This window comes from Chiloscyllium plagiosum, chromosome 30 (assembly GCF_004010195.1).
Source record: "Chiloscyllium plagiosum isolate BGI_BamShark_2017 chromosome 30, ASM401019v2, whole genome shotgun sequence".
In the NCBI taxonomy this organism is placed as follows: Eukaryota; Metazoa; Chordata; class Chondrichthyes; order Orectolobiformes; family Hemiscylliidae; genus Chiloscyllium; species Chiloscyllium plagiosum.
Genome location: NC_057739.1, coordinates 45565513 through 45590107, shown reverse-complemented (window position 1 = coordinate 45590107; position 24595 = coordinate 45565513). Strand labels below are relative to the sequence as shown.

Genomic DNA, 24595 nt, shown 5'->3' with positions numbered 1-24595 from the left:
CTTCTACAACCTTTTCTGTGTAGGAATCTTCTTAATTCCAGCTCCTGAATAACAGGCTCTAATTATTAGCATCTGCCATCAGGACCTAGATTCTCCAACCAGATAATAGTTTCTATTGTCGAATATCGGAGTTCCTTAAAAACTGAATTTTTCTAGTATTTACCACATAGAATAAGGTTTCATTTCACAGCTTTTAAATCAATACTTAAAATTCCAATATTCTAGCATATGAAACAAAGGAAAGAATTAGAAAAATTACAGATGCCCAAAACTAATATGAATGGCACATCTGGTGTCAAATGCACCTAATTATCAATGTTTTGATGAGGAAATAAGCTTGGAAACAATGGTAAACAAACCCTCAGATGAAGGCGGGCAATGGTATGATGATCATCCTCCATCATGTGTGGCTGGCCCATGACCACTGGCCAAAAGGGTTCAGATAATTCATTGACACAGAGAAAATAACCCTGTCCCTCAAAATACAATACAAAAATAAGTGCTAGAAAGAGTACTCAGGATAGAAGGTGCCGGGGAAGCCCGCAGAGGTGAAGGGGACAAGGAAATTAGAGAAGCCACATCTCTACTGAAAAGTCATGAAACAAAAACATTTCATGCTGATAGCCTGCTAATTCCCTGTTATCTGTGAACCATCCCCAATTGTCATAAATATATACTTTCTTTATCTAACTAATGCATCATATCTGAAATTTACTTACAAATCACTGACTGCCTGTGATCATAAACCCCTAAAAAACTCCATCCACCTATCTGGACGCAGGTTGGGATTTAGTCTGGAGCTGCACAACCTTAATGGAGCCAAAGATGATTGTCGATGAGTGAGTTACTGGTAAGAAAGTGGCACTTAAATACACTAGAGTGGTGCTGGAAAAGCACAGTAGGTCAGGCAGCATCCGAGGAGCATTTCATCAGTTTCCTCATTTCCCCTCCCCTCCCCCCACCTTACTCCAGTTCCAACCTTCCAACTCAGCACCATCCTCATGACCTGTCCTACCTGTCAATCTTCCTTCCCACCTATCTGCTCCACCCTCGTCTCTGACCTATCACCTTCATCCCCACCCCCATCCACCTATTGTACTCTTTGCTACCTTCTCCCCAGCCCCACCCGCCTCCCATTTATCTCTCCACCCTCGAGGCTCCCTGCCTTCATTCCTGATGAAGGGCTTTTGCCCGAAACGTCAATTTTCCTGCTCCTCGGATGCTTCCTGACCTGCTGTGCTTTGCCAGCACCATCTAATCTAGATTCTGATTTCCAACATCTGCTGTCCTCACTTTGCCCACTTAAATGCACTGTCAACAATACCTCTCATCACTCTGCTGAAGACTGGGAGTAGACAGATGAAACATTATTAACTGATTGGATTCATCTCAATTTTTTAGGCACGACATAGCCAGACATATTTTGCATTTTGTCAGTCAGATTGTAGGAAAGTAGTTATATTGGAACATCTCAGCTAGAGGCACAATTCCAGATTTTCACTACTAGAACATAATCACAGTCCACAGGGCCTTTCTTTAGCCTGTGCTTTCAAGCTAATTAATTTGTAATTGAAAACTAGAGCCAGTCACTGACACAGCAATTCTCGCTGAAGATCATTGTAAAAACTCCAACCTCGCCTTTTGCATTCACATACTGGGTTTTGCTCATCATTGAAGATGAGTATGTTCATGGAGCCTCATCTTCTGCTGCGTTGTTTAATTGCCCATCACAATGGTTTTGACAGGACTGGATCGTGTGGAGGGATCTTGACCAAATGGGCCAGTGTGCTGAGGTATGGCAGATGGAGTTTAATTCAGATAAATGCAAAGTTCTACATTTTGGCCTTGAGGAGTGCTGTCAAACAGAGAGAGATCGAGGGGTGCAGGTACATAGTTCCTTGAAAGTAGCATTGCAGGTAGACAGCGTGGTGAAGAAGGCATTTGGTACACTTGCCTTCATCAATCAGATCACTGAGTATAGGAGTTGGGACATCATGTTACAGCTGCACAAAACATTGGTAAGGCCACATTTAGACTACTGTGTACAATTCTGGTCACCCTGCCTTAGGAAGAATGTCATTAAACTGGAAAGAGTGCAAATAAGATTTACAAGGATGTTATTGAGACTGGAAGATTTGAGATATAAGAAGAGGCTGGATAGGCTGGGACTTCTTACCCTGGAGTTTGGAGGCTGAGGAACCTTATAGAACTTTATAAAATTGTGAGGGGCATAGACAAAGTGAATTGCCAAGGTTTTTCCCCCAAGATAGGAGTGTCCAAAACTAGAGGGTATAGGTTTAAGGTGAGAGGGGAAAGATTTAAAAGGGACCTCGGGGGCAACGTTTTCACACAGAGGATGGTGCAGTAGAACAGGAGAGTACAAATCCAACATTTAAAAAAGACTTTGGACAGCTACATGGATAGGAAAGGTTTAGAGGGATATGGGCTGAATGAGATTAGTTAAATTTACGAAATCTGGTCAGCATGGAAGAGTTGGGCCAAAGGGCCTGATTCCATGCTATATGACTCTATGACTGCAGAGCTGTTGATTTGATCTGTTGATAGTGAGATTGCTTATCTCTCTACTGCAAGCATATATTTTGTGTTGCAGCTTCACCAGATTCTTTCTTGGGATCTGGACTTTGCTGGCATTTTTGCCCAGCCCCACCTACCCTTGAGAAGTTGGTAGTTAACTGCCTTTCTGAACTACTGCAATTCCTCTGGCACAGGTATACACAACACTGATAGGAAAAGCAGAGATTATACTCTAGTTAAGAGACTCCAATGTTCATTGCCGAGTGCCTCAACAGCAGCACTACTGACCAAGCTAGACAAGTGATCAGAGAACTTCAAAAAGAGGGAAACCTAATTCTAGTCTTTTAGGTCCACTTGATGTTGCTGGCACTCTCTCTTGCACTTTTCCTTGAAACATGGTTGATTTCCTGGCTTGATGACAGAGTCAGAATATGTGTAAAGATGGTGCTGGAAGAGCACAGCAATTCAGGCAGCATCCGAGGACAGGCAAAATCGACGTTTCGGGCAAAAGCCCTTCATCAGGAATCCTGATGAAGGGCTTTTGCCCGAAAAGTCGATTTTGCCTGTCCTCGGATGCTGCCTGAATTGCTGTGCTCTTCCAGCACCACTGATCCAGAATCTGGTTTCCAGCATCTGCAGTCATTGTTTTTACCTATGTGTAAAGATGTGCAAGTTAGGCAGTTTGGCTATGCTAAATTGTCTGTAGTGTTCAGGGCTGTGCAGGCTAGTTGGGTTAGCCATGGGAAATGTAGAGGGATGGGTCTTGGTGGGATGCTGTTCAGTGTGGACCCATTGGGCAAAATAGCCTGTTTACACTGTAGGAATTCTATGACTATTTCAGGGTCATGAGATCACAAATTGTGATTGAATACAAGATTTCTGTTGCTGATGGCTCAAAACACTTCAGATTCTATATTTGAGTTGTTAGATCTATTCTGAAATAATCCTGGTGACAAAAGTCACAACACAATGGATGGTATCCTCAATGTGAAGGCAGAACTTTATCTCCTCATGGATTGAGTGACCATTGTCACTACAAATACTGTTATGGACAAACATACGCAAGACACACAGACTGGTGAAGGCGAGGTCAGTTCCCATCACTCATCCAACTTAATTAGCTGTTCTGCTACTGAGTCACTTGACAATTGACATTGGAGTCCCTCACCTTGAGTACAATTATATTTATTATCCTCAGCGATGAATATGGAGGAGTACTAATTTTCATCAGAAGAAGAGTAGTGATAATTGGATTTCCTATCCCATGTTTAGAATGCTACCGAGAGACTTTTTAATCATTGAATCATCTGATCTGAAGTTCACTAGTTGGACCAGCATTTATTGTTTATTCCTAATCATTAATTGGGCAGTTAATAGTCAACCACATTGCTGGATTCTGGAGTCACACATGGGCCAGACTGGGTAAGGATGGCCAATTTCCTTTCCTAAAGGACAGTAGTGAAGCAAACAGTTTTACAACAATCCACAGTGATTATGGTCATTACTAAATTCACTTTTATTTATTCTAGATTGTTACTGAATTCAAATTTCACCAACTACCATAGAATGATTCAAACCCATGTCTTCAGAAGATTAGCCGTGGATTCTGGAGATTATTCCAGTGGCATTACCACTAAACCAGCACCTTCCCTGAATTAAATTTGGAATCAATGGCTGGACTGCAGCTGGATTGTATTATGTTATGTTGCCAACACTGGTGGGCCTATCCTGTTACAAGTGATGACAAAAAAGCTTGGGATGTCAGATCGAAGGGGTTGTTGCTTCACTTGCTTTCTGCCATAAGCTAAGGAGAACTTTGGAGGGTTAACTGGGCTATATGTGATTTTGTTATATCTAATGTCTAGGTTGATGTGGGGTTGTCCATTCAATTTTTTTAAATGAGAGTTTTTCCATCAGGTTTTCGGAATCAAAGTTTTGGATAGCAGTTATGCCTCAACCACATTTCTGTGGAATTCTAGTCACATGTAGATAGACTGAGTAACTAAGGATGAACTTAGTAGTAGGCCACGTGGATCTTTACCACAATCTAGTAGTTTCAAGGTCACCATTACTGGTATATTTCCCTATATTCTCAATTTATTTGTTAAATTTAAGCCTCTGATGCCATTATGGGATTTATTTGAACTCATCTCTCCCAATCATTAGTCAGACATCTGAATTATGAGTCCAGTAACATAAACACTATGTTACCATTCCTGCAGACTAAGATGAGAGTATAATGTTTTTATAGGCTACAGCTAACTTTTTGTCCATTTTCAAGTTCTTTTACACAGATTTCTTATTGCTCTTTGAGAGAGGCTCATCCCTAGCAGCCCAAAAGCTCTTATTGCATATTGTCCCCATAGCCACTGCAGTACAAAAGCAGGTCATTCAGCCCATCAAAGCCATGCTGTCTCCCTGTAGAGCAATTCAACCTGTCCCACTCCCCTGCTATATCCACACTGACCTGCACTTTCATTTCCTTCATGCATCTATGTAATTTCTTTAAAAATCATTAATCATTGTCACTTCCACCACCCTGTAAGCATCGTACAGGACCTTATTCCAGAGACCGTATAGGGTAGGATGGACTATCAATTAGGCTGTTCAACTACGATTACACCACATTCGAGCCAATCTGACCCAATCCATGACTGTTTCTTGATTGGCTGTGGAGAAGTCAATGTTTCAGGTGTAACCCTTTTTCAGGACTGGGTGGGTGTAAGGGGAGCTGCAGATAAAGGGGGTGGGGGGCAGGGTGGTGAGGTGGGGATAGGTGAACACAGGTAGACAGTATGACCTAGTTGGTCGAAGAGAAGAATGAATCCGGTTGGTGGCTGGAAAGAAGGGTCAATGAGAGGAATGGCATAGGGGGTGGGAAGGGGCTGGGAAGGGAGGTTAATGTTGAGTCCTCTGGGCTGTAGGCTGCCCAGGCAGAAGATGAGGTGTTGTTCTTCCAATTTGCGGTCTGATTCGTTGTGGCAATGGAGCAGGCCAATAATGGTCATGTCGGAAAGGGGAATTAAAATGGGCGGTGGCTGGAAGGTCAGGGCGGCTCTTACAGGCCTGGCAGAGATGCTTGGCAAAGCATTCCATTGGTTTACATTTGGTCCTTCCAATGTAGAAAAGACCACATCAGGAGCACCGGATACAGTAAACTAGGTAGGAGGAGAGGCAGGTGAACCTCTGTCTCATCTGGAAGGACTGTTTGGGGCCCTGAACAGAGGTGAAGGGGGTTGTGTGCCGAGAGGTTTTGTATCTTTATCCGGTGCAGGGGAAGGTACCTGCGGGTTAGAGTTTGGGGAGAGGGGGGGTGCATTTACTGGCTTTCTATATTCTTGCTTGTCTATCTTGGATTCCAGCATCTGCAGCTTTTTTGTCTTGAACTTTGATTGGCTGTGGCAGACTTTCGCCACTCAGAGATACCGTGGCCAAGATGTACCCCACCAACAAATCAGGGAGATGTTCAAGCTCGCTTCAAACAACTCAGGTGATAAAGGCTGAATATTGGGTGAAATAAACAGTGGCTCTTACAGTCTTTCATCCTTATCTTGAACTTAACTTCATCACCGACAAATGTAGGAAAGATGAAATCACATATTGTAAATGAGAGATCAGCCAGCATTTGGATGTTAGTTGGTTTCAAGTTTCTATAGAAGGAATATATTAAATAAATTTAAACAACATTGTAAATTTGTATTTTATTCTTCTTACAATCACACATTTTTGAAAAATTTTGTCTGCATATGAATCTAAAGAGTAAGCTATTAAATGGCAGAGTGGATAATCCTGTCTATCCCACCACATTCCTATAGTCCAAATGATAAAAACAAAAATTTGCATGTATGTAACATGGTTTTCAACTTCAGGACATCCAAAGCACTTTATAGCCAACAAAGTACTTTTTTCACAATTGTAATATAAGAAACACATCAATCAAATTGCACACAGCAGGATCCACAAACAGCAATATGATAATTATCAGAAGTATTGCTAGGAAAGGGATAAATATTGACTCCAGCACATTGAAGAGAACACATCCTACCCATCTTTGCAACAACATCCATAGATACAGGTTTCAGTTTAATATCTCAACTGAAAGATTCATCCAACACAATGTCCCAAATTAGATTTGAACAAAGATTGGTGGGGAAATGGGAAAATCTCAAATGCGACTGGTACAGAATGGACTGGACTTTGGTATCAATATAATAGTCAGGTTAACAGCATTCATCATTGTTAATGCACAAATCAGATTGTAATATCTGATAGATGCACATGACACATATCTGGAAGTTTCAATTTGCAATGCCCTGCTTTTCCAAAGCTATGTGATGATGCTATCTCACCGGGAGGCTCACTGTTCAAATACATACACAGCATGAATTTGTTGCTCTGAATTCAAACAGATGCACCAAATCTGCTTGAAAAGATTAAGGAGAGATGGAAGGTAGAAGGCTTTTTAAAAATTTTTGATTGTGGACTAAAATGGGAAATCCAAAGACTGAGGAAAATTTGTCACACTTTCTAAAACAAGTTACTAAAACACAGTGTGAGTTGCACTTACATTGCTGTTTTGCAAGCAGTAGAGGGGGTAGAGATAAGTCGCCACAGCACATGCATTTGTGAGTGAGAGTGAGTGAGTGTTATGTGTATGGGAGTGTGAATGTGCAAGTGCACAGATACAGAGTGAGCTTCATCCAGCAAAAGATTGTTGATTGGTTTGTGCAATTGTGACCAGTTGTGGCCTCTGGAAGTCATCAGCCTGACAACAACTCTCTGGTGAATAGCATGTTTATGAGAGAGGAGAAGAAGCACATGGACTACTGGTGAAAAGGGTTCTGTGTCTCTATCTCTCTGTAGTAAAAGTAACTGAAGCCTGAAGAAAGCTAGTTATTTTCTCCCACTAGTTACCATAAATTGTTTATTTGTATCAGTAACTCAAAGACTTTACAAGCACCTTGTGCCTTCTGCAAGAAAATGAAATAATCCAGAAAGGGGAGTGGAGAATTGAGATCTTGGGAAACAAAAGGAGCAGCTCGTCAGATGTTTGTAGGCTGGTGCTACTGAACTGTATTTCCCCAGAGTTTTTTTAACCTCTGCCCATAACATCAATGTTTTTTATTCTTTTTCTGTTTCTGTCTGTATGTATATGGTATGTAACAGTTACAACCAATAGAGTTCAATGTTAATTGTTCACAGTTTTGTGTATGAGTGACCAGACTTATTTATTTGTCATAAACAACAGTTCTTGTTAAGTACAGAAACCTGGTCAGTGCTTTCTGTTAATCTGATTTCATCAGGCAGGTAAACTGAGGCCTTTGTTAACTTAAACAATTAGCTTTTGTTAGGATAGCACCTATCCTAACAGTGCTTTATCATGACTGAGTAGAGGTAGCTTTAATCCGTATCTAATTCTATGACCCAAGTTCGGGATCTGTCCTGTGGTTGCAATGTGAAAAAACATGTCATTTGCCAGCACCAGCATCTTTCAAGTTAATCAAAGTGAAACATGCCAACAACTAACCTGTGAATCACATGTTTGGACTTCAAGTAGATAAGGACATCCACCATCTGTCCCAGAAAATTCTTGATCACCTAAGGAAACAAAGGCATTTTGTAATAAACAGTTACAGAAAGGAACAGTTTGGGAGGAAGAAATTGCTTGAATTTACTAAAGGCTCAACAAGTAAATTTCCTGAAACCAAAAGAGAAAATGCTGGAAAATCTCAGCAGGTCTGGCAGCATCTGTAAGGAAAGAAAAGAGCTGACGTTTCAAGTCTAACTGACCCTTTGTCAAAGGTAAAAAAAAGGGAGAAATAGGGAGGTATTTATACTGGGCTGAGAGAAGGTGAGTCGTGGCTCCAGAAGCAAAGGTAGCAATAAAGAGGTGATAATGACAGTGCGTAGAGAGATTATAGGGAGATTAGGAGTTATGAATGACCAAGGCTGAAGCCAGTAAATTTCCTGCTTTACTTGGCCAGATCAGGAAGGAAGCGGGCAGACATGTTATTCAGCCTGTGCTGAGCTGGCCAATCCAAACTGAGGTGATTGTCTCTCCACCCTTCAGACGCTCTGCCTGCATTCCTGATTTTACTGCTCCTCGGATGCTGCCTGAACTGCTGTGCTTTTCCAGCACCACTCTAATCTAGACTCTGGTTTCCAGCATCTGCAGACCTTGTTTTTACCTAGTTGATTTTAACCCTACTGCGAATCCTCTTGTGGATGCTTGCCTTGAAGAAGTTTTCCTCCTCTCTCTACAAGAATCTCAGGGAGTCCCTTTCCCACTGCAACTCCCAGGTCATTTCCTCTGCCCTGAAGCTCTTCGACCATGTCCTGAAACAGACTTGCCAGCTCAGCACTGTCCCCATGACTTGTCCTACCTGCCTATCTTCTTTTCCACCTATCCACTCCCCCCTGACCTATCACCTTCATCCCCTCCCCCACTCACCTATTGTACTCTATGCTACTTTCTCCCCATCCCCACCCTCCTCTCATTTATCTCTCTACCCTTCAGGCACTCTGCCTGTATTCCTGATGAAGGGCTTTTGCCCGAAACGTCAATTTTACTGCTCCTCGGATGCTGCCTGAACTGCTGTGCTTTTCCAGCACTCTAATCTAGTCTGAGGTGATTGTGGACTGGGACTCTATGATTGGTGCAAATTCATCTGAATTAATGGGGTATTATCCAGTGCTTCCAGTACTAATTGCCATTGGGCACCATCCAGAATCAAATGAAATGGGGATCATATTTGCTTATGATGCCCTCCATAGCTTAATACCTGGGCTCAAACATGAGCATTAGTCACTTATGTGAGGTATGAAGTTATTGACATCTACAAATTTCTTCATGTTCAATATGATAGCTGTTCATCTCTGAAGGTCTTCACTAATGACCACAGGGGTGTTTTCTAGCAGGCATCAGTGGTTAATGCATGGATAAGGAACTCCTGGTCAACTGTTTCTCCAAATTTCCATTATCACCACCTTTGCACCTTCTCAAAATCTTTACAACTAATCTGTTCTCATCGTCTGTGATTCTCATGTCCTCCCCCAGTTCAATAAAGATCCATGGCATAATCTTCCATGTAACATGCCTCATGAAAAGCTCACTGGTTCAGCATCGGCTGACATGGCCTTAGAGAGGATGCAATGGCGATTTACTAGAATGGTTCGAGTAAAGCATGACTCAAGTCTTCCCGTGGCCGGTCATTTTAACGCAGCATCCTGCTCACATACCCACCTGTCTGTCCTTGGCATGCTGCAATGCTTCAGTGAATCACAGATCAAACTGGAGGAACACATCTCATCCTCAGGCTAGGCATTTTACAACTTCTGGACTGAATATTGAGTTTAACATCTTCAGATTGTGAACTCACTCCCATTTCTTTCTTTTCTTTTAGCTTTACTTGTTGCATTCTCTGTCACCATGTCCTCTCTCCACTCCAGTGGGACCATCTGTTCTTTCCAGTCTTGCAGTTCTGCCATTCTCACATTTCAATCACTTAATCTGTACTATTAACATCCTTTCTCCCACAGGGCTCCACTCTCACACTATTGCAGAAATGCTTCCACCCTCTACATCTCACTTCAGCTCTGATGAAGAGTCATCTGACTCAAAATATTATCTTGTTCTCTCTCCACTGATGCTGCCTGACCCACTGTGACTTCCAGCACTACTTTGTTTTCAGATTGGAGAAGGTATCGTTTTCCTTAGAGAAAGTAACTTTAACAGAAATCTTCAAAATTATGAAAGGTTTTGATAGAGTAAACAAGGAGAAACTGCATCCCTTAATATAAAGGGTCAGAGACTTTTTTTAAAATGGCAAAAGAACCAGAGAGTGAGATAAGTAAAATATTTTATGTAGAGTTTTGATCTGGAATATATTGCCTGAAAGGGCTGTAGAAGTAGATTCAATAGGAACATTCAAAAGGAGAAATAAATAAAAATGCATGATGGTTGAAAAATTAAGTGTGATGCAGTAATGAAGGACTGAACGATCTCCTTCTGTGTTGCAAGATTCTGTGATAAATACAAATTGCATTATTGAATATACTTGGCACATTCTCACTGAGCTACCAGGAGTAATAGAAAACCTGTTGCAAAAGTAACAATAATATTGGGGAATGCTCTTCGGAGGGTCGGAGGGACTTGTTGGGCCGAAGAGCCCGTTTCCACATTGTAGGGAATCCAATCTAATCTAATCTTAATTTGTGACAAACACAAAATTAGGGGTAGAACTAATACCAAGGAAAATGGATAAATATAATAAACTTAAAGTTGAGTTTTGCAAGATGATGGGAATAGAATGTCATAACGTTTGAGAGATGAGATGACTTCCACACTTTTTTTGACAGCTGAACAAACTGATTTTGGAAAAGCCAAAGTCTACTAAAAATAAAGCCTGTGAAGTTGTCCATCTTCAGTGGTGTGGGATGATTTCTGGTCATGCCACGTATCCATGGCTGATAACTGCTTTAGAACCTCTGAAACTGTGTGTTACTGTAATGAAAATCTCCTGCATATGGCTGATGTTGCCATTGTCAATACAGTGCTGAAAAATGTGTTGCTGGAAAAGCGCAGCAGGTCAGGCAGCATCCAAGGAGGAGGAGAATCGACGTTTTGGGCATGAAGAAAGGCTTATGCCCGAAACGTCGATTCGCCTGCTCCTTGGATGCTACCTGACCTGCAGCGCTTTTCCAGCAACACATTTTTCAGCTCTGATCTCCAGCATCTGCAGTCCTCACTTTCTCCTAATTGTCAATACAGTGTCCTGCATATCATGATAAACTACCAGAATGGATATATCATAGATAAGCATGTAATTGACAAGTAATGTTCAATAAATAAATGCAAGGTGATATATTTTGATTGGAAGAATAAGGAGACCAAACATTCCTTGGAAAGTATAAGCCTAAACTGGATAACTACACAGGTTACTAAAAGCAGTGATGTAGAATTAACAAAACATGAAAATATAAATAAACTCTAGAAAAATGGAACTGAGAAGTTACATTAAATTGGTATAGAACTTTGAAAGAAAAAGCAGAGTATTGTGGATTCTAGAGATCTGAAATAAAACAGAAAATCCTGGAGAAACTGAGCAACTCTGGTAGCATTTAGAGTCATAGAGATGTACAGCATGGAAACAGACCCTTCGGTCCAACCTGTCCATGCTGACCAGATATCCTAAATCAATCTAGTCCCATTTGCCAGTACTTTAAATGGTGACAGCCTTTAAATGCTGTAATTGTACCAGCCTGCACCACTTCCTCTGGCAGCTTATTCCATACACACACCACCCTTTGCATGAAAACGTTGCCCCTGAGGTCCCTTTTAAACTTTTCCCCTCTCACCCTAAACCTGTAACCTCTAGGTTCTGGACTCCCATACATCAGGGAAAATACCTTTCCTAGTTACCCTATCCACATCCCTCATGATTTTATAAACCTCAATAAGGTCACATGTGAGCTTCCACTGCACCAGAGACTATAGCCCCAGCCTATTCAGCCACTCCCTATACTCAAATCCTCCAAACCTGGCAATATCCTTGGAAATCTTTTCTGAACCCTTTCAACTACATCCTTCCGATAAGAGGGACGCCAGAATTGCACACACTATCCAAAGTGATCTAACCAATATCCTGTACAGCCGCAACATGATCTCCCAACTCCTGTACTCAATACTCTGAACTATAAAAAAAAAGAGAAAACACTAGAAAATCTCAGCAGGTCTGGCAGCATCTGTCAGGAGAGAAAAGAGCTGACGTTTCGAGTCTAACTGACCCTTTGTTAAAGCTTAGACTCGAAACATTAGCTCATCTGATCAAGATTTGTTGTACACTGAAGTAACCTTCTTCGCTGTCCACCACACCTCCAATTTAGGTGTCATCTACAATCTTGCTAACGTTAACTCCTATGTTCACATTCAAATCATTTCTTTAAATGACAAAGGGCAGTGGACCCAGCACTGATTCTTGTGGCACACCACTGGTGACAGGCCTCCAGTCTGAAAAGCAACCCTCCACCACCACCCTCTGTCTTCTACCTTTGAGCCAGTTCTGTATCCAAATGGCTAGTTCTCCCTGTATTCCATGAGATCTAACCTTGCTAACCAGTCTCCCATGGGGAACCTTGTTGAACACCTTACTGAAGTCCACATCGATCTCATCTACCACTCTACCCTCATCAATCCTCTTTGTTACTTCTTCAAAAAACTCAACCAAGATTATGATTGAGACATGATTTCCCACGCACAAAGCCATGTTGACTATCCCTAATCAGTCCTTGCCTTTCCAAATACATGTCCATCCTGTCCCTCAGGATTCCCCCCAACAACTTGTCCACCACTGACATCAGGCTCACTGGTCTATAGTTCCCTGGCTTGTCCTTACCACCCTTCTTAAACAGTGGCACCATGTTAGCCAATCTCCAATCTTCTGGCACCTCACCTGTGACTATCGATGACACAAATATCTCAGTAAGAGGAACAGCAATCACTTCCCTAGCTTCCCGCAGAGTTCTAGGGGATCTTGGGGATTTATCCACTTTTATGTGTTTCAAGGCATCCAGCACTTCCTCCTCTGCAATATGGACATTTTTCATCTATTTCCCTACATTCTACATCTTCCATGCCCTTTTCCACAATAAATACTGATGCATAATACTCATTTAGTGTCTCCCCTATCTCCTGCGGCTCCACACAAAGGCCGCCTTGCTGATCTTTGAGGGGCCCTCTTCTCTCCGTAGCTAACCTTTTGTCCTTAATGTATTTCTAAAAACCCCTTGGATTCTCCCTAACCCTATTTGCCAAACCTATCTCATGTCCCCTTTATGCCCTCCTGATTTCTCTCTTAAGTATACTCCTATATGTATATACTGCCTTTATATACTCTTCTAAGGATTCACTTGATTTATTCTGTCTATACCTTGCATATGCTTCCTTCTTTTTCTTAATCAACTCTCAATTTCTTTAGTCATCCAGCATTCCCTATACCTACCAGCCTTTCCTTTCACCCTGACGGAATATACTTTCTCTGGACTCTTGTTATCTCATTTCTGACGGCTTCCCATTTTCCTGCCGTCCCTTTACACGCGAATATCTGCCCCCAATCAGTTTTTGAAAGTTCCTGCCTAATACCGTCAAAATTGGCCTTTCTCCAATTTAGAACTTTTAGATCTGGTCTATCCTTTTCCATCACTATTTTACAACTAATAGAATTATGGTCGCTGGCCCCAAAGTGCTCTCCCACTGACACCACAGTCACCTGCCCTGCCTTATTTCCCAACAATAGGTCAAGTTTTGCACCTTCTCTAGCAGGTACATCCACATACTGAATCAGAAAAGTTTCTTGTACACACTTAACAAATTCCTCTCCATCTAAACCCTTAACACTATGGCAGTCCCAGTCTATGTTTGGAAAGTTAAAATTCCCTACCATAACCACCCTATTATTCTTACAGATAACAGAGATCTCCTTACAAATTTGTTTCTCAATTTCCTTCTGACTATTAGGGGATCTATAATACAATGCCAATAATGTGATCATCCCTTTCTTATTTTCAGTTCCACCCAAATAACTTCCCTGGATGCTGTAATGTTATCCCTAATCAAAAACACCAGTTCCCCCTCCTCTCTTGCCTCCCTTTCTCTCCTTCCTGTAGCATTTGTATCCTGGAACATTAAGCTGCCAGTCCTGTCCATCCCTGAGCAATGTTTCTATAATTGCTATGATACCCCATTCCCACATTACTAACCATGCCCTGAGTTTATCTGCCTTGCACTGAAATAAATGCAGTTTAATTTATCAGTCCTACCTTGTTCTCTGCTTTGTCCCTGCCTGCCCTGACTGATTGACTCACCTTTATTCTCAACTGTGCCAGTCTCAGATTGATCTCTTTCCTCACTATCTCCCTGGGTCCCACCCTCTGCCCTCCTTACTAGTTTAAATCCTCCGAGCAGCTCGAGCAAATCTCCCTGCCAGTATATTAGTCCCCTTCCAATTTAGGTGCAATCCATCCTTCTTGTACAGGTCACTTCTACCCCAAAAGAACTTCCAAAGATCCAAAATGTGAATCCTTCTTCCATACAACAGTTCCTCAGCCATGTATTAATCTGCTCTATCCTCCTATTCCTGCCCTCACTAGCTTGTAGCACCGGGAGTAATCCAGATATTACTACTCTCAAGGACCTCCTTTTTAAATTCCCGCCTAACTCACTGTAATCTCCCTTCAGAATCTCAACCTTTTCCTTTCCTATGTCATTGGTTCCAATGTGTACAATGACCTCCTCCTGGCCCCTCTCTCCCTTGATAATATTCTGTACCCTCTCTGAGACATCCTTAATCCTGGTACCAGGGAAGCAACACACCATTCTGAGTTTTCGCTGGTGGCCACAGAAACGTCTGTCTGTACCTCGGACTAGAGACTCCACTAACACAATCGATTTTTTGGAACCCGACATACCCCTTATTGCATTTCACCAGACTCAAACGTTATCTCTCCTTCCTTTCCACAGATGCTGCTGGGCTGTTGAACTTCTCCAGCAATTTCAGTTCTTATTTCAGATCTCCAGCATCCACAGTTCTTTTTTGTTTTATTAAAGAAGGTGACGGCAAATCAGCAGCTTACATTACACCCTGCCTAAAATGGGCTGTTGATCTGTTATCATTTACTGCTATAATTACATATGATTCTCAGCTGAAAGTTAGCAGTCAGCTATTACTTTGCCTCTTTGTATTTAGAGAAATGAAAAGCTAGTTGAAAGACTTTCCTCTTCCATCTTACCATCTCCCTGATTTTCCCCTTCATCTGTCTCTTGGTCTGGATGACTGAAGCCAGGTCTCCCACAGGAGAATAGTCCATGACCATACAAACTGTGACAGCTGACACCTGAACAGCAAACAGCAACAACAAAATGAAGGATAAAAAACTGGAGTGCATCCCAGCTACCTTGAAAGTATGGGAAAAGCTTGCACTTATCTACAGCCTCTCACACCTCAGGACATTATAAGCACTGTACAAACAATGAAGTATTTGTTGCTTGAGCAGTAGCTGTTACAATGTTCAGAAAGAGAAAAACATTTTTATATATCAAGAACTCAAGAAATGAGATTATTGAACAAATTTGCTACTTATGTTGATGTTAGTTGAGAGATAAACATTGGTCCAAGACACAAAGGAGTACATCTGTGCTTTTCAGCAAAATCGTTCTGTTGGATCTTTCACATCCAGTTGAGAGGGGAAACGGAAGCTCAGTTTAATATTTCATTTGAAATATACCACTCTAAGAGTACAATGCTCCCTCAGAACTGCCTTTCTGACAGTACAGCACTCCCTTAGCACTCACCCTCTGACAGCGCAGCACTCCATCAGAACTTACCCTCCAATACTGCAGTGATGCCTCTTTACTGCCTCTCTGACTCTATAACAAACCCTTTGTAGTGAAGCATTCCTCAGTACTGGCTCTCTGACAGTGCAGCACTCCCTCAGTATTGGTCCTCCAACAGTACAACACTTGCTCAATACTGCTTCTCTGTTAGTTCAGCACTCCCTCAGTACTACCTCTCTGGCAGTATGGTGCTCATTCATACTGCTTCTCCAACTAAGCAGCAATCCCTCAGCACTGCTTTTCTGACATTATAGTGCTCCTTCAGTATTGATTTTCAGACAGTGTGACATCCTGTTACAACTGGCCCTCTGACAGAGCACCATTCATCACCATTGCTATGTAATTTGTGGGAAATCTCTGGATTCGAAGTCAGAGGCAACAATACTATGCATGAGGCTAAGCTGCTATTATTACCGTAATAACTAGCAGAAACCTAAAGTGTATTCAGTGTTAGCCTGGATGCTGCGATCTGATTTCTGTATTGGGTTGAAACTATAAATTCCTGCATCCAAAATAAGCCAATGTCATCAACTAGTACTGGGAGTGATTCCTGAACATTATTTAATGTGAACTTAGATAAATGCTGTAGTGTTTGGATGAAATGTAGTTTACTTAGGGTGTAAGTTGAGATGCCGACCAGGAGAACACTGAAATAGTCAAATCTAAAAATGACAAAAGCAGGGTGAGTGCTTCAGAAGCAGATGAACCCAGTTTTAGCCATGTTAGCCAAGGCAGGGCTTAAATCACTCTACTCAGCAGAATCTGGCTGACTTTGCAAACTGTATTCAACATCTCATCAGGCAGGAGCTCACCCCACTAACTGATTAGAGAGGACAAGAGAATATGATTACAGACACAGAATTGTCAAGCAATTGCACCTCATACCTCATGATCCCAAGAAACAAATATCTCCTCATAATGGCAGATATTTGGATGATCCAGTTTTAACATGATCATTGCCTATGAAAAGAAAAGATGACAAATTAACATAGGATGACATGTCATTGACATAAAGCCACCAATGTACACAACCATTATGCTAAAAATGGCTTCCTTTGACACATGCACCATTGTCACTGCTCATCTCTCAAACTGAGGCACGAGTGCAGGAATAGAATAAAGCAGAATCATTACTTTCAAAACCATTCTACACCCCAGAGTAAAGATCCCTCTACTCTTTTAAACTGAAAGTAAAGTTCCCCAACAGAGTGAAGCTCTGTAGTGATTGGAATGGGGATCAGATAGGTCTCGTTGAATAGGAGATCCCTCACTGGGGCTGTTAACCTGGGTTAACTAGGGAGCCCTGGCTGACAGATATAAACAGGAGTGTCAGGAGTTCTGCTCACTCTAGGAGCTGGCTCAGTGCTAGTTGGGTCAGTGTCAACTACTAAATAAAGGGTGACTTGGTGACAGGATATCAGCCTCCGGACAGTTATTTCAGTGACAATGAGGGAAAACAGCATGCTCACAAAGAAAATTTGTTCACAACAACAGTCTTTGAGTTGAGCAATCCTTCTGACTGCTTGCGGATCCACAGCATTTTCGGTTATTAGGAACCTAACTTTCCCAGAGGCACCAGATACTAAGAGTTGACTCGTATAGCTATAATATTTTACGACTCCAAGCCTCCCCTAATTCTGAGATGCTACTGCTTTTATTCAAGAATCAATGGAATCCATATCAGGATTTTTGATGGGTTTAAGAAGACTGACAGAGGCATGTGACTTTGGGTTAACCCTGAGTGAGATGCTGAGAGACAGTTTGGTATTTGGTATTAATGATGTAACCATGCAAAAGTGCCTACTAGCTGAAGCCCAACTGGACTTCAAACAGGCACTACAACTGGCTTTGTCGTAGAAAATATGGCAGGCAGACCATGAGAACTACAGGACATCCCAGTGGAAGTGGATAGCCTCACCACAGAGAGTGGCATATTATGGTGAACAAGAGTGACATCCTGTGTAAAGGTTGCTGCCAGATAGTGGCTGAACTCCACAGGTTCATCAGGTTTCCAAAATGAAAATGCTGACAAGAAGTTATGCCTGGTGACCAGGACTAGATGCTGACATAGCTGCATTGGTGGGGCAGTGCCCAGAGTGCCAACGAGGATAAAGATTACCACCAGCAGCTCCCCCACATTTGTGGGAATGGCCAGGTAAACCCCGGACTCTGTTACATGTTGACTATGTTGGTCCTTTCATGGGTTCAATTTTCTTGGTCATTGTGGATGCCCATTCAAAATGTTTGGGCTTACACAGAGTTCATTGAGCAAAATCAGAGATGACTACTAAACTGTGAGTATCATTTGCAATACAGAGACTCCCAGAAGTATTGTTCAGGGTCAATAGGACATCATTTATTACCAGGGATTTTGAGTATTTCCCAAAGTCAAATGTTATTCAGCATTTCAGATACTTCCATACCATTCATTATCCAATGGTGGAAACAGCAGTCCAAACGTTGAAGGCAGGTTTAAAGAAAGTCTACAGCTTCACTCAATATCAAACTATCCTGGTTCCTGTTCAATTATAGGACCATCCCTCACGCAACTACAGGGATAGCTTCAGAATTGCAGATGGGAAGAAGACCACCATACCAGGTGAAACCTGATGTTCATGGACTCGGGGAGGAGTTGGAACAGCAACAGGAATGCCCCCCCCCCCCCCCCCAATGCCGGCCACATGCCTCCTCTAAGCAAGAGAGACAGTTTATTTCAGGGGACAAATTCTGGTGTCGAAACCATAGAAATGGGTACAAGGCAAGGTTGGTGCGAGGTCATATCCCATGACAAAAAAAGTCCGATCGGCAATGCGATCTTAAATAAATATGTGGATCACATGAAAACTGCTACCTCACAAACTGGGCAGGAGAAAAATCTATCTTCTCCTTCACAACAGCCAAAAAGGCTGTCAGAAACCATGTGTTGTTCCCCTCTATCTACTGTTGAAGTAACCTCATAGTCCAAAATTGATGCAACCTCCATACAGTTACTGCCTGAAGAAGAGGAGGAATCTCTCCCTATACACTCTAGGCACAGGAGACAGGCTACAGTCTGGTACACACCACTGTGTCCAAATCACAATCACAGGAAGCGGACCTGGGGCAAAACATTCCAGGAGAAGATACATCCCAGACTGGCAGTGGAGGTGAAATGTAGTGATTGGAAAGAGGGCCAGCAGATCTCGCACAGTTTGAGACCCTTGATTAGCCCAAGTTAACAGTCCCAATCTGGGAGCCCTGGCCAACAGATATAAACAGGAGATTCAGAGTTTCCTCCCTCTACGGACTAGCTCTGAGCTGGCTGGTCAGAGTCCATGTACTAAGCATGTGTAAATAAACTGTGACTTGGTGATAGGACACTGGCCTCTGGGCCATCTTTTCAAGGTGCCTCTGCATTGTCCCCATCAACCACTCCCAGAAAGGGACAGTATAGATTGATCTAGAGTAAAGTTTACTCTACACTGTAAGAAACAAAAATAGAATTGCTGGGTAAACTCAGCACATTTGGCAGCAACTGTGAGAGAAAAGAGATTTACTGTTTCAAGTTCAGTGACTCTTCTCCAGAACTGATAAGAACCAGAAAAAGGTGGTATATATGCTGATGGCGGGCGGTGGGCAGGAAAAGTAGTGAACAGATAGGTGGAGGCAAAACCCAGAGAGAGAGGCAAAGGGATTGTTGACAATTAGCCAGAGACAAGAAGCCAGATAGATAATACTATGGGTTAAAAGTTGAAATTGGATTGGCTGTGCTGAAAACAACCCATGTCATGCTATAAAATTATTGAACTCAATGCTGAGTCCTGAAGGCTGAGTAAGGTCCCAAGTGGAAAATGAGATGTTGTTCCTCCAGCTTGTGTTGAACCTCGCTGGAGCACAGCAGGAGGCCTGAGAGAGATATAATGGCATAGAAACATGATGGTGCGTTGAAGTAAACAATTAGGATCATTCTTACAGACAGAACATCAGTGTTCTGTGAAGTAGTCACACAGTCTGTGTTTTATCACCCCAATGTAGAAGTGAAACAGGCAATGCTGTACTTTACCCCCTCAATATCTAAGGTCCCAGACACACCTTCCAGGTGAAGCAGTAATTTGCCTGCACTTCACACAACCTAATCTACTGTATTCATTGTTCAGTGCGGTCTCCTCGACATTGGGGAGACAAATGCAGACTGGGTGACTGCTTTGCAGAATAAACTCAGTCAGTCCATAAAAATGACTCTGAGCTTCCAGTTCCTTGCCACTTCAGCACATCACAATGTTCCTATTTCAAGATTTTTGTCTCAGACTTACTGCAGTGCTTCAGCAACACAACCTAGAAAAACACCATCTCAGTTTCTGCATAAGAACCTGACACAGTCTTCAGGACGCAACATCAAGTTTAACAATTTTAAATATTGAGCACCTCCCATGACGTCTATTACCCTTTCCCCACACCCCCAGGTCCCATCATGACATGGGTTCCTTTCAACACAGTCATCAATTACTCATAACTTCATTTTCACCTATTCTCTTCTCTTCTTCTCTGGCTTGCAATTAACAATCCCTTTGCATGCCTACCTTCTCTTTCTCTGGATTCCATCACCACCTATCACTCATTTTTCAGCACCTCCCGAAGAAACTATTCCCAACCGCAGTCAGTGTCACCAATAAAAATACCACCTTCTTGTCAGTTTATCAGTTTTGAAGAAGAGTCACTATAGTTGAAACATTGATGATGTTTTACCTCCACAGATACTGCCAGAGCTGCTGTATTTTTCTGACAATTTCTGATTTTATTTGTTTCAGATCTTCAACATCCACAATTCTTTGTTTTCTTCACTCTACAATGTCCCCATCAGCCACTTCAAGGTCAACAGTGTTAGATGCAGAGTAAAGTTCTCACTACATTGTCCCCACACACTTCTAGTTATCCATAGTACATGGATAGACACTGAGTAAAGCTTCCTTGACCCCGATGTTACACTCTGTGCATTATAGCTGAACCTGTCATGTACACTGACCCCTGCAACTTAGGCTACATACTTACTTCTTCCACAGCACGATTGGCAGTTGCCTCATCCATAAATTCAACCTAGTTTTAGGAGATGGGTAAAAATGGAATATAGTCAAAAGGATTGCAGCCAATATAGAATTACATTGGGTTATAGAATTATATAGCACGGAAACAGACCTTCTGTCCGATTTGTCCACTCTGACCAGATATCACAATCTGACCTAGTCCCAATTTGGCCCATATACCTCTAAACCCTCCCTATTCATATACTAATCCAGATGCCTTTTAAATGTTATAATTGTACTCACCTCTACCACTTCCTCTGGCAGCTCGTTCCATGCGTGCACCACTCTCCTTGTGAAAAAGTAACCCCTTAGGTTCTTTTTAAGATCTTTCCCCTCTCACCTTAAACCCATGCCCTCTAGTTTTGGACTCCCCCACCCTGGGAAAAAGATCTCACCTATTCACCCTATTCATGCCTCTTATGATTTTATAAACTTCTATAAGGTCACTCCTCAGTCTCCAATGCTTCAGAGAACTCAGCTTATTCAGCCTTTCCATATAACTGAAACGTCTGGACTCAGCAACAGCCTTGTAAATCTTTCCTGCATCCTCTCAAGTTTAACAAGATCTTTCCTGTAGCAGAAGGACAGAATTGCCTCCAATATTCTAAAAGTGGCCTCACCAATGTCCTGTAAAGCAGCAACATGACATTCCAACTTTCACATCTAAAATTTTAACCAATGAAAGCAAGTGTGCCAAATGCCTTCTTCACTACCTCATCTCTCTGTGACTCCACTTTCAAGGAACTATGCACCTGCACATCCATGTCTCTTTGTTTGACAACACTCTCCAGGCCCTGTCATTAACTGTGTAACTCATGCCCTCACATGCCACACCTCACTTTTTTTTAAATTTCAAAAATATACTTTATGCAAAAAATTATTTTGATATCTATACAATTGGTCAAGTCACTCTTATGCACACATTGCATTTCTTTACATACAGAGTTCGGAATTAATCATTCGTATGTACAAGTCTGTACATTGACCATCCAGATATTTAGCTGAGGCGTCAGCGGGGCCTGATTACTGAGTTGGTCCCCTGTTCTTCTTAGGCAGGCAGACCTTACACAGTGGTCTTTCCCCACTGCGCCTTGGCGAAAGCTGCCCCAAACTTCAGCATGTCCCTCAACATGTAGTCCTGGACCTTGGAATGTGCCACTCTGCAACACTCAGTCAGGGTCAACTCCTTCAGCTGGAAGATCAACAGGTTTTGGACAGACCAAAGAGCGTCCTTCACCGAGTTGATGATCCTCCAGGCACAGTTGATGTTTGTCTCGGTGTGCATCCCGGGGAACAGACCATAGAGCACGGAGTCCCGCGTCACAGAGCTGCTCAGGATGAACCTCGACAAACATCACTGCATTTCTCTCCAGAATTCCTTTGCATAGGCATATTCCAGAAGGAGGTGTGTGACCTCAGCTGCCACTCATCAGCCCACCAGCTCATCTGATCAAGGTCCCACTGTACTCTGAGAAATACTCTTTATTGTTCATTACACCACCTATTTTGGTGTCATCTGCAAACTTACCAACCTATGCTCTCCTATGTTGGCGTTACATTTCACACAAACAGTGGAAAGTCAGACTCATCCAGGAGGGGGAAGCCCAAAATAAAGAACAGCATCAACATGTTTAAATTGTTCTCTTAATGTAGCAATAACCCAAAGGCAACTCACTGAAGCAATCAAACAAAATCTGACACCAAGCTCGCAAAAGGAAATATCAGGATGCCGATCAAATGCTTGCTTAAGTGGACAGGTTTTAACCAATGTCTTAAAAGAACGAAGAGAGCATTTGGGTGCACAGTGTGTGGTTAGTCTGACTAAGGTGTGGTGTGTGAGTGAACTGCAGAATGGGAAGAAACCGCTAGAGGCTGCTGAATGGTCAATGTTTTAATTTGATGAGCAGGTAGACAATCAGTTATTTTAATCAATCTATTCAGACTTGTTATGACACGCATCCATGGCAAGTTTTACTTGAACGCAGACCTTCTGGACCAGAAGTAGGGCGACAACCATTATACCACAAGATCCTTTAGTAAGGCAACTATATTGTGAGTTTAAGATTTTCTTCCTCAAAATATTGTCAGTAGGTTCTGGGAAAATAGAGGTCTTGCATTAAATGTAGATCTTAACCAGTTAAATTACTGTATCTTTTTCCAGAATTTCCTAATGCGCTTTTCCACACAGATATTCCATAACAAATGCCTCCTGCTTACTCACACTGAGGCCTCGGATGCCACATTGGCTGTGAATCCTCATCCAGTTTTCAATCATAGGATAATTGGTTGTATCCTGTCTTTCCCCAAATCTGTCTAGCTTCCCACTTTCCAGCAAGTAGAATATCCAATCCACTCCCTTCCTCCATAACCATAGTGCCAAGGGAACATATATGGAATCCTCTGCCTGGGCTTAGCATAAAGTCCCGATTTCCTTCGCTAATTTCCGAGCCTCCAGTAATTACAGAGCAGCTTTGGCCTCCCTCGTGGAAAGTGTCAGTTTCAACAACTCCACCGTCCGCTCCAGCTTGGCCAGATACTTTTCAATCTCAATCGCCATGAACTGATGCCTGTGCTATAGAATCCTGTCGACTGTGCTAGACATGTAACATTAAGATTTGAAAAGCCCCAAAGATCATGAGGCAGACATTATTTATTCCCTTTGTATCAATATATTACAAACAGGAAGGAAAATTAGGGATCAAGAAGAAACTACCTAAAGTATGTACATGGAAAAAAAGCCTGAGAGTAAAGATGCTGTTGGCAAACCACTCACTATAATTATGAGTATGCTTGTCCACCTAGGAACATCCATATCACTGGTTATGGGTTCAAGGTGTGCTCGCATGGCTAATGAGCCCAATCCTAGAGCCACAGCTCCAATTGAATGCTTGCACATGTGTCAGGAAGTGGGATTGGTCCTTGGACCCAAGATTGTTAGCATCCCTTTCCAGGCTCCTTTCTGTACCCCATCTTGCCAATTGTATTCTTGAAGAATTGTGTCCCTTCAGACAGGAAAACCCTCCAAGCCAGTTTCTTCTGAGCGGGTATCTTCCGGGTATTCATGTCTTTGTTGGATTACTTGAGGTAAGTTTCCTTTATCCTCCTCTGTTTGAGTGCCTTCTTGAGCTGGGCAAAGAAATTTTGCTATAGCAGTCAGAGTTTAGACATCCTAAAAATGTGGCTGGAACCAGGAAAGTAGGTTTCTAATGATTACAGTATTGATGCTAGTACTACTGGATTCTTCAAAGATACTGGCTTTCCAGCTGATACGGAGAATCCATCTCAAATAGTGTTGATAATACTTCTCCAGGGCATCGAGATGGTGTCTATTTTTTTGAGCCATTTAGAAGAGTTGGAAGGACAACTATGTTATACACAAGGTCTTTAGTATCAGTACTGATGTTGCAGTTGTTGAAGATTCTCAGCCACAGGCATCCAAAGCAACATTCACAGACTGGAGGCAGTGTTAAATCTCCACATCAATATCAGCCTTAGATGAGAGATGATTTCCCCCAAGTAGGGGAAATGTTCCACAATTGGAAGGATTTCTCCATTGATTTTTAATGAAAGAATAGACCTGAACTTGCCCTGAGACAAGTTTGTAAAGGAT

At 42.2% G+C, this 24595-nt stretch overlaps 1 protein-coding gene across 1 annotated transcript in view; it reads right to left on the bottom strand.

Moving 5' to 3' along the window:
* The window catches only part of LOC122564629 (serine/threonine kinase-like domain-containing protein STKLD1), a 38994-nt gene that overhangs the window by 10569 nt on the left and 3830 nt on the right, over positions 1-24595 (bottom strand). The window contains exons 3-7 of the mRNA XM_043719719.1: positions 20954-20998; positions 16811-16885; positions 15322-15426; positions 8063-8133; positions 6070-6185 (exon numbers count right to left, since the gene is read on the bottom strand). Coding sequence (XP_043575654.1) covers positions 6070-6185; positions 8063-8133; positions 15322-15426; positions 16811-16885; positions 20954-20998 — 412 coding nt within the window. The remainder of the gene's footprint in view (positions 1-6069; positions 6186-8062; positions 8134-15321; positions 15427-16810; positions 16886-20953; positions 20999-24595) is intronic.